The sequence below is a fragment of the Lactuca serriola genome, chromosome 5 (assembly GCF_051521515.1).
Source record: "Lactuca serriola cultivar US96UC23 chromosome 5, Lser_US96UC23_V15, whole genome shotgun sequence".
Taxonomy (NCBI): domain Eukaryota; kingdom Viridiplantae; phylum Streptophyta; class Magnoliopsida; order Asterales; family Asteraceae; genus Lactuca; species Lactuca serriola.
Genome location: NC_136412.1, coordinates 179,669,542 through 179,680,117, shown reverse-complemented (window position 1 = coordinate 179,680,117; position 10,576 = coordinate 179,669,542). Strand labels below are relative to the sequence as shown.

Here is a 10,576-nt window from a genome sequence, read left to right as displayed (position 1 = left end):
GTCAAACGGAGAAACTCTTGTCATTTATGGTGACAAACCCGGTACCAATTTACAAATCATCTCTTGCGTCAAAGCCCAGAAATACCTGCGTAAGGAGTACCATGCCTTCTTAGCCCACGTAGTAGATAAGGAAAATGAAGCGAAAGACCTCAAAGACATTCCAGAAGTCTGCGATTTTCCCGATGTCTTCCCTGAAGATCTTCTAGGAGTCCCACCAGAACGACAAGTCGAGTTTAGGATCGATTTAATTCCCAGAGCTGCCCCAGTAGTTAAGTCGCCGTATCGTCTAGCGCCAGCTGAGATGCAAGACTTATCCAGCCAATTAAACGAACTACTCAATAAAGGATTCATCAGACCGAGCTTCTCACCGTGGGGAGCATCGGTCCTGTTCGTAAAGAAGAAGGATGGATCTTTCCGCATGTGCATCGATTACCAGGAACTTAACAAGCTCACTATCAAGAACCGATATCCCCTACCACGCATTGACGACTTGTTTGACTAACTCCAAGGAGCGAGTTATTTCTTAAAGATTGATTTGAGATCCGGGTATCATCAGCTGCGAGTCTTGGAAGGAGATGTTCCCAAAACAACCTTTCGAACTCGTTATGGTCACTACGAGTTTGTAGTGATGCCCTTTGGATTAACAAATGCACCGACGGTGTTCATGGACTTAATGAACCGAGTGTCGTTCAATCCTGGACAAATTTGTGATCGTGTTCATAGACGATATACTCATCTATTCGAAGAGTAAAGAGGAGCATGGTCAACACCTCCGACAAATCTTGGAAATGCTAAGAAAAGAGAAGCTATACGCAAAATTCTCAAAGTGCGAATTTTGGATTCGAAAATTAGATTTCCTAGGTCATGTGGTTAGCAAAGACGGGATACACGTGGGCCCTTCCAAAATCAAGGCAATCGAGAACTGGTCAGCTCCCAGAACCCCGACCGAAATCCGACAATAGTATTAACTAAAAGAAATTTCTGAAGACTTTTTTGTTATTTAATTGTTTTTTGGTTTTGTTTATTTATGCTTTGGTTCGGTTGGCTCGGCTTAAGGTTGAACGTAGGGTTTTCGCTATCAAAATATTGACTGTAGGGTTTTGTTCCTTCCCCTTCCCCTTCCCCTGAGAGCACACTGTATAGCCATCGGCGCTTGTTTCTCCCATTGGACGCCAACGTAAGAGAGTTTCATCTCTTTCAGCCTGTACTTGTTGTCGTATAGGAATTCAATTCTATATATCACACTTGGTTTCCTTTTTCTGTTATAAATGTTCAGCAAATCTATATATGTAAAACATTCATCGGAAAGGAAGAATTAGTCTACAATACTAATTCGACATATAATCAACTTATTTTCTGCTTTTAAATATAATTTTTTGGTTTTGAAAACCTAACATAACCCTGATTTGGATTTTATTATACAGCTCCTAAGGTTTGGAACGTGCAACGATAGTAGCCACGATGGCATACCAAGGAGGGAACCTGAAGTCGACCTCCATTAATGGAGTGAAGATGTACACAGTAGCAGGACAACACAAATCACTGGCCACTTGGCTTGCGCCAAAGAAGATTAGAGCTCTTCGCAAAGACAAAAGTAAGGATTTGTGCATTACCCTTCTTTTCTTCACAACTTTGCATTTGAATTGCATCTGTATCATTTGTCACTAGTCTATTCATATTCTTCTTTGCTACCATTAACAACTTCATTCTCCTGCATATAGATTATCTGGAAAGGGTGGATTTGATACAAGACTTAAGATTTGAAACTGCAACAACTAGAATTAAAGCTACCCCAGATGGCGAATTTCTCATTGCTTCAGGTTATTGGAAACTTGTGATATGTTTTTCTACTCTATGCAGCTATGTGATTGACATATTTGGTTAGAATTGTCCTATAAACTTTGCTGACTATCAAGAGTTTTAGGTATTTACCCTCCTCAAATCAAAGTATACGAGTTAAGGGAACTATCATTGAAGTTCGAAAGGCATCTTATATCAGAAATAATCAATTTTCAGGTACCTTTTTTCTTAAGCATTGAATTGGATTATATCAAAAATTTGCAACATACTTTCATCTATTTGTTTATTATAACATCTATTTGAAAAACAGGTGTTAAGTGATGACTATTCAAAGCTAGCTTTCCTATGTGCTGATCGATCTATTTGTCTACATGCTAAATATGGAAGCCATTACAGTTTACGTATCCCAAGGTACTAAACCTTTACTCTTATAACATTTTTCTATGAACATAAATGTTACTTTTTCTTTAATCTTCTTTTGTTTCTTGCTTGTTTATTTGCATCATTAAAAAATAAATCCAATTTTCATATAATCCCCTGTCTCCAATTAAGCACAACAATTCCATTCTTGAGATAAAAAACCTCCCTTTTGCTTAAAGTTAATTACAACATTTGTTGTATACTTTTATAATAAAATATTGATAACATGTATGAAATTATGTGTACTTAACTTACTTTTAATTAATTATATATACATATACATATATATCTGACTCTGATATTTTCTTTTATGAACAGGATGGGGAGGGATATTATATATGATAACTGGTCATGTGACTTAATATGTGCAGCCTCATCTCCAGATTTATACAGAATTAACTTAGAACAGGTTTGTTAAAAAAATTGCAATTTTTCTCCCTTCATGTCTTTTACGGTTTTACCCTTGGTGTCTTTTTGAACTTTTTGATTCCACAATTTTCTTGGTGTCAAAAACAGAACTTTCTTGTTACCTGAAACATTATAAAAAAAAAACTCTGTTTCATATCTAAGGAATGTTGTTACTTTTTATGTTTTATGCTTGGAGTTAATTTTTATTTATTTATTTATTTATTATTTATTCAGGGACGTTTCCTATCGTCTCTTACAACACAATCTCCAGCACTAAATGTAGTCTCTAGAAGGTTAGCTTGACTTCATCCATAAACTTACACTTTTTTTTTGTGTACATTTTATTTATGATTAAATGTAAGAAAAGATGAAAGTATATTAATATTTATTTACTTTTTTAATGAAAATTCAGCAAGTATCATGGGCTAGTTGCTGGTGGTGGTGAAGATGGTGCTGTTGAATGCTTTGACATGAGAACAAGATCTTCCATTGCAAGGCTTAATGCAGTGACACCTGTCAATGATGGTGATCAGGTTATTTTTTTTACAAGTTATAATAATAAAAAACTTTATGGGTCTTATAAAGATTTAATTTAATCACACAATTATTTGTTGTGTTATTTAGGAGGTTACTGCTATAGAGTTTGATGGAGATGGAGGTTATCACATGGCTGTTGGAAGTAGTGGTGGAAAGGTATGTTTTATAAAGTCAAAGTCATTTTTTTTATTCTGATGATTTAGTTTCTTTTATCAATTTAATTAAATGAAAAGGTTTATTTCCATGAATTTTCAGGTTATGATTTATGATTTGCGTTCATCTTCTCCTATTCGAGTAAAAGATCACATGTAAGTTACCTATATATATATATATATATATATATATATATATATATTATAATATACTTCCAATTATAAAAATTAACTCTTGATATCTGACATTATTTTATAGGTATGGAAGCCCTATATTAAACATCAAATGGCATCAGACTTTGAACTCAGAGAAACCAAAGTTAATTACTACTGATAAGCATATTGTCCGAATTTGGGATCCAGAAACAGTAAGATCCTTTTTTTTTTTTTTTTGTTAAAAGTTACTTATTAAAATTTTAATGTCATAAAAAGTTAAATAAATGAAAATTGTATTTGGAAAATTTCATTACATTCCATGAACCACAATTTCACGTTACTTCAAGAATGATTCATTCCATTCCAACGAAGAAACAAACAACAATGGAATAAACAATTCCATTCCTTGGATTCAATTACTGATTTTGATTCCATTCAGGGGGAAGGAATGACAAGTATTGAGCCAACAGGTGGAGAAATTAATGACATGTGTGTATTTGATGAAAGTGGATTAATGCTATTGGCTCTAGACACAAGCCAAATCCCTTCTTATTTCTTACCAGCCCTGGGGCCCGCTCCAAAGTGGTGTTCATACATGGAGAATTTAACAGTATGTCTTACAAATATTATTTACTAACTTTGTATATTTGCATTAAACTCTCATTGATTTCTTTATTATATTTCTTTATAAATTTTATGCCTTTGTTGTATATATGTAGGAAGAGATGGAGGAAGATGCCGAAACTACTATTTATGATGATTACAAATTTTTGACACAAGATGATCTTGAAAAATTGAATTTGACAAATTTAATTGGCACAAATCTTCTAAGAGCTTACATGCATGGGTACTTTATTGATTTTCGTCTTTATAAAAAGGTAATTTCCTATTTCCTTTATGCTTTCTTATTAGTTATTATGGTTTTTTTTTTTCTTTAAACAAATTTGTTATTGTATGTTTAAAATGTGTTTTCAGGCACATGCGGCAGCTAATCCTGTTGTTTATGAAGAGTATTTAGAGAAAAGGAAAAAGGAGAAGGATGAGGAGGAGCGTAGCACGCGTATTACGGTTAGTATTTAAAGAAGGGCAAATTAGGAAATACAGAAAAATGAAACAATATAATCTTTTTTTATAATTCTGTTGTTGCAGATTAAGAAGAAACTCCCTAAGGTTAATAGGGTTCTTGCAAAACGTCTTCTTGAAGATGAGGAATTAGAAGCCATTAAAAAAGATACAACAGATGTTGCTGTTGCTGCTGCTGCTGATGTTGACACCACTAAAAAACCATCAAAGAAAAAGAAAGGACTCACTTCTGATGTTCTTCAAGATGAACGTTTCACTTCTCTCTTCAAAAATGAGGTATCATTATCATTATCAATAACATTTTTTCATTTTTGTAGCTCATGTTTTTTTATGAAAATGTTATCAGGATTTCGAAGTGGATGAAAACTCATTGGAGTATCGTGCTTTGCATCCTTTAGCTACACCAGTGCAGCCTTCATTAGTGAAGGAACACTTTGAGCCTTTTAATGAAGAAGATGAATTTGATTCTGATGAAGAAGATTCTCAGCCTTCAGATGATGATGAAACTAAAGATGGAAAGAAAACTCGAGCTCCAAGGTAAAAAAAAAATTATTATTTATTATTTTGTTTATCTGTTTGATAATTGCTGATTGAGTCAGACTCAGTCTCATATCAGAGGCTTCTCTGATTGTGGTATCAAACACTCTGAATATGACCCTATCAAACAATCCTTAAAGTCATGTACTCATGTTCTCATTATTATATACTAGGTGTGAAACCACGGGTTTATTAAAAATAAAAATTTAATATTAATATATATAAACAATAAATATTTTATAAAATAATGTTTTTCCTTAATAAAATGTAATCTTTTTAAGTATTTATGAATGAAATCAAATCACTTAAAACATTTATGAGAATTTATTATCAAATTAATGGAATGATAATCTTACATATATAACCCATTAGAATTTTTTGAAAAATTTATTTTAAGAAAATCAAGAATTCCCCAAAAAATGACAAGTGGAAAATAACAATTTTAAAAATCCTAGAAAATGACATTTGTCAAAATGAAGGAGAAGATGACAAGTGGCAAAAGTATTTTTATTTATTAGGTAGGATATTGAAACCAAATGATGTTAGCAATAGTATATTTTTAGGCTTTTGAGACTTTGGCCACAAAACTTTTGTATGTTTCATACTTTTGGCCACAAGATTTTCATATATTGGCAGATTTGGTCCTTGGACTTTTTGGGTTTCAGAATTTGGCCACAAGACTTTTATAAATTTGCAGGTTTGGTCCCTAGACTTTTGGGTTACAGAATTTGACCACAAAACTTTTATAAGTTCTTAGGTTTGGTCCCTAGACTTTTGTATATTGGCAGATTTGGTCCCTAGACTTTTTGGGTTTCAGAGTTTGGCCACAAAACTGTTATAACTTAACAGATTTGGTCACTAGACTTTTTGGGTTTCAGACTTTGGCCAACAAAATTTTTATAAGTTTGTAGGTTTGATCCCTAGACTTTTGTATATTGGCAGATTTGGTCCCTAGATTTTTTGGGTTTCAGACTTTGGCCAACAAAATTTTTGTAAGTTCATAGGTTTGATCCCTAGACTTTTGTATATTGGCAGATTTGGTCCCTAGACTTTTTGGGTTTCAGACTTTGGCCAACAAAATTTTTATAAGTTCATAGGTTTGATCCCTAGACTTTTGTATATTGGCAGATTTGGTCCCTAGACTTTTTGGGTTTCAGACTTTGGCCACAAGACTTTTATAACTTGGCTGGTTTGGTCCATAGACTTTCGTATATTAATATATAGATTTGGTCACTAGACATTTTGGGTTTCAGACTTTGGCCACAAAACTTAAGTATATTGGCAGGTTTAGTCCCTAAACTTTCATATGTTGGTATGTTTGGTCTGTAATATCACTCTAGTTAAAGTCTATTTATTTATCTCCATGAAAACAAGCTTTTCGAGAAGACTTATTTATTTTATAAAAAAAATGCAGATTGTATGAAGTGAAGGATGAGAGGCATGCAGAAGCATTTGGAAACAGGAGGTCACTTGCTAAAGAAGATGCTCTGCCATTAGAAGAGAGGGTAAAAGCTCTGGCAAATAGAAATCAAGGTTCAAACGCCTTAAACAAGATTAAATCTGGACCAGGTGGATCAAGGGAGATTTCATTCATATCTAGAAGCAAAGGGAAGTATAAGGAAGATGAGTTTGATGATCATGATGATGATGATGATGGTTTCAATCATCGTGAAAAGAGAAGGGGAGTGCATTCACTGGGGTTGAAGTCCGATAGAGGAGGATTTCAGGGTCGGGGACGTGGTGGTAGAGGGCGGGGAGGTGGCGGCAGAGGGAGGGGAGGTGGTGGAGGAAGGGGGAGAGGAAGAGGCGGTGGTGGAGGAGGTGGAGGAAGAGGAAGAGGAAGGGGTAGGCGGTGAAATGCAGCCTCTGAGATTAAATTCAGGAAGTGTCCAGTGGTTTAATGTGTTTTTATAAAAAAATTAGTAATGATTTTAAATATAATTTAGATAGAAGAAAAGATGAGTGAACACTGAAGATGCCTTTTTTTATAGGGTTTAGATGAGGCGATTTTGATGTATTTTTTGTGTTGATTATCGAAATTGTGTTTATGGTAATATGATTCTGTGATATAATAGTGATTCAACTTATTTCTATTGCATTGTTACATTTTTACCTTTGTTTTTATTTTTTATAGGACATTATATTTGAAAATTTTACTACATTCATATTAGGACATTATGTTTTATTGCTGGTTGCATCATTCTGATATGACATTTTTTTTTGTTGTTTTTCCATTGTTATTATTATGAGTATGGTTATTGTTAGTTTATTATTAAAAGACAAATCAAGCTAATATCATTTATTGTTTTTCAAGATTTTATTAACAATTTGATCAAAATGGTCATGATTTTTGCAAAAATCTCTACCATATCCGTTCATTGGTTTTTATTTAATTTAGTTTTTGTACGTTCACAACTTGATATCACAGGTCAAAAAAATACAACGTCCAAATTACATTCTATTTATTTGCTTAAAGTCATACATGTTTACATGTAACGTTAGATTACTAATAATATTATCTTATTATTCATGTGTACAACTTTTAGCGTGTAAAACACACCACAAAGCATGAGGTATTACTTGCAACTTGCTAATTTCCAAAGACCAAAGTCATAATGTGTACAACTTTTAGTACATTATTAGGTATTAAACTATATCCATAATAACCCATAACACAATAGAGAGAAAGAAAGAAAAGTTGATTTGAAACATGAACTCATAATCCACAAAAATTATAGTTCCAGTAACACTATTATAGAGTAAAGGCCTCAAGATAATTAAGAATTTGAAAAACATGGAAACCTTTTCAAGCAATAAATTAAAGTTAACAAAATCACTACTCCTACATACAACAAAACAAGCCTTAAAAACTTTTTCATTTGATGATTGCAGGTCTATTTGCTTTTCGTTTTGGTCTTGATCCACCAACTTTTTTCAATGTCTCTGTGGTCAATGCATACATCCTCACAGCAAATAACTCGTCTGGAAATCCCTTCTGATCCTGATGCACAAGGGTATATTAGTAATTTCACTCTAACCTTTAAACTATATCAGTTTTGACCTTATACAATAGGAATTACCTTTAACTTGTAGATATTGAGGCCACACTGATTAAAGAGTTCCTTGAAGTATACATCTGACCTTGTAATACTCTTATCTTCATTATCCAACACAAATCCTATATCCATATATATTTTGGATAAACAATGATGTATAAAAAGTATTTGGGAAAATAAATAAGTCTCATTTTCCTGACTTTTTCTCTATTAAGTCGTTCTTTCTGTATTAAGTAAAGAGAGACTTGCTACCTGATTTTGCAAGGTTTTCTTTCAAAACAAAAAATCCACCGGGTTTAAGGCCAGCCTACATATAATCAAATGTGGGAAAATTTGTAAAAAGTTAGGACATTGTTGTAATTGTGTAGATTTTTAAAATACATTGATGTTATAGGAAGAAAGGAAAGTGGGATGATATAATAAAAAAATCAATGAAAGTATTTATAAAACTACATATTGTTACCTTTGCTCTCTTGAAGAATGACACAAAGTCATCATCAGCAAGATGCCCAATGCACCATTGGACCCATATCACATCATACCTTTGTGTATCTGGAGTGAATTCCTGAAAGTAAAAATTCAAACAACAAAAAAAAATGCCATTAAAGTAAACTAAAGTAGTGTTTGGGATGATGGAATCAAAGAACACAAGCCAATAAAACATCATGATGGAATGTTGGAATGTAATGACTCATTCCATTCCTTCGTTATTCCATTCCTTTGTTATTCCATTCCATCCAACTAAACAGTATATTTTATGATTAACATTAATAGTTACCTGTAGTGGAGTACAGTAAAAGTTGGAAGCTTTGTGCTCCTCTGAGACTGATAGATTTTCAGGAGCCAAATTTTCACGAGCAGCCTCCAAGAAATGTGATACGGGTTCAAGAAGGTCAACCTAGAAACAATCAAGCAATTAATTTTACAAGTGATTAATGACAAAATGTGCTAAACATAAAATCAAAAATCCAAGAAAGATCCAGAAACTAGAGATGATAATATATCTTTTGAGCAAAGAATAAATAATGTACCTAAGTTATGTATATAAGGTACCAAGTGTTGAAAGTTATTACCTCATTAAAGTATCTTATGAGAAGATTCTTAGTCACCCTTCCAATTCCAGAACCACAATCTGCACAAGTTTTAGCCAACAAGGAATCTTCAATACACAACAAATTCTAACTGGAATTTGATGGGTGACACAAGCACATGAAAATTTGGTTGATTTTATATAAACCTGAAGAAGAAGAAGAAGAAAAGGAGAAAGAGAGCTAACCAAGAGCTACAAGATGCTGGTTTCTTCCGCCATTAGGAACAAGTTCAATTAAAAGGGTGTTGAGAAAAGCCTCACTGGCTTTGATATCAGGCTCATTCACATGTGCATATCCACCCAAAACTCCATCGACTGATGCATCCACGCCCTTTTGATCACGAAAAAAAAACAATTCTTTAGGGTTTATACGGATTTGTTATGTGAAACGAAAAGGAGGGCTAAACCTACTTGCCAGTAGCCAACACCATTGCGATACCAATCGAGCTTCTTTTGTGAATCGCCAACTTCTTCTCGCCACATCTCATCGGCGCTCTTGAATTCCCGGCCGTTGCTATCTAATCCACCGATCTCCATCTCGATTCGGGTGGTCGCTCTCGGTCTCACTCGGCACTTGTCGCGCGCTTGATGAGTTTCAGTTGCAGTTGCAGCCAAGTAAGAATTCAAACACAAGTTGCTGTTTGCACAAAGCATGTGTTTTTGGGGTTTCGACTCTCTCGTATTTCAATATTTCATACTCGGCAAGACGGCATTGCCCTGTTATTTTCCCTTGAATGATTTTTTTTTCTTTCTAAATTTAGTAATATTTTAATTTGTAATTCTATAAAATTTTGAAATTATTTCTATTTTATGATAGAAAATGTAAATGAGTTTATCTTACATATATAACCTTTTTCTTCTTCGTCTTTCCTTTTAAATGATTTAAGTTAAAGCAAAAAGAAAAGAAAAGGACAAAGATAAAGAAATTGCTTGAAATATGAAGAAAAGGGTAAAATATAAACATTTGTTTAAACAACATTATTGAGTACTTTTGACCAAACAAGACATTTTTTAAATGGCAAAGTGCACTAAAAATAAAATGACTTAGGTAGTTAGGTTACACATTATTACCGAATCAACATCGTTTATGTTAATATTAGACGATATTCGCTAATCTAAAATCACAAAATTTAGGATTCAATATAGTGGATATCAGTAACCAATACCATACCCGATACATGTACTATTAACTTTCGTTAGGTTCGGTACTCGATATCAGTTTTTTCATCCATTTCAGAACTAGACATTCTTTGAATGATACGGATTCGGTACCATGCTTGTCCATAATTGTTTTACACATTATTATATAGATTCTCAAAATATATTGATTTAGTTTA

The 10,576-nt window shown here is 33.3% G+C and overlaps 2 protein-coding genes across 2 annotated transcripts; one reads left to right on the top strand and one right to left on the bottom strand.

Annotated features, from left to right (window-relative positions):
* The first annotated feature begins 1,046 nt into the window (after window positions 1–1,046).
* On the top strand, window positions 1,047–7,186 carry EDA7 (embryo sac development arrest 7). Its single transcript, XM_079001388.1, has 17 exons — window positions 1,047–1,177; window positions 1,425–1,594; window positions 1,722–1,820; window positions 1,925–2,016; window positions 2,111–2,211; window positions 2,539–2,629; window positions 2,863–2,921; window positions 3,041–3,161; window positions 3,253–3,321; window positions 3,421–3,473; window positions 3,577–3,685; window positions 3,913–4,083; window positions 4,193–4,351; window positions 4,449–4,541; window positions 4,623–4,832; window positions 4,903–5,093; window positions 6,508–7,186. The coding sequence occupies exons 2-17, from the start codon at window positions 1,462–1,464 to the stop codon at window positions 6,947–6,949; spliced, it is 2,193 nt and encodes a 730-aa protein (XP_078857514.1). The 5' UTR covers window positions 1,047–1,177; window positions 1,425–1,461; the 3' UTR covers window positions 6,950–7,186.
* Window positions 7,187–7,777: 591 nt separating this feature from the next.
* Window positions 7,778–9,964, bottom strand: LOC145053344 (alpha amino-terminal protein methyltransferase). The gene is made up of 8 exons (XM_079001387.1): window positions 9,651–9,964; window positions 9,426–9,570; window positions 9,223–9,281; window positions 8,928–9,047; window positions 8,613–8,714; window positions 8,402–8,456; window positions 8,174–8,271; window positions 7,778–8,094 (listed from the first exon to the last, which is right to left on the bottom strand). Exons 1-8 carry the CDS (start codon window positions 9,891–9,893, stop codon window positions 7,969–7,971), a joined length of 948 nt encoding a protein of 315 aa, XP_078857513.1. The 5' UTR covers window positions 9,894–9,964; the 3' UTR covers window positions 7,778–7,968.
* Between the last annotated feature and the right edge of the window lie 612 nt (window positions 9,965–10,576).

Coding starts and splice junctions, on each gene's coding strand:
- LOC145053344 (XM_079001387.1), bottom strand. CDS start 9,893: ATGCTTTGTGCAAACAGCAACTTGTGTTTGAATTCTTACTTGGCTGCA. Junction 9,282..9,425: donor CCAGCATCTTGTAGCTCTTG/GTTAGCTCTCTT, acceptor AAACTTGTGCAG/ATTGTGGTTCTGGAATTGGA. Junction 8,272..8,401: donor AGAAAACCTTGCAAAATCAG/GTAGCAAGTCTC, acceptor ATATGGATATAG/GATTTGTGTTGGATAATGAA.
- EDA7 (XM_079001388.1), top strand. CDS start 1,462: ATGGCATACCAAGGAGGGAACCTGAAGTCGACCTCCATTAATGGAGTG. Junction 3,686..3,912: donor GAATTTGGGATCCAGAAACA/GTAAGATCCTTT, acceptor GATTCCATTCAG/GGGGAAGGAATGACAAGTAT. Junction 5,094..6,507: donor AAGAAAACTCGAGCTCCAAG/GTAAAAAAAAAA, acceptor AAAAAAATGCAG/ATTGTATGAAGTGAAGGATG.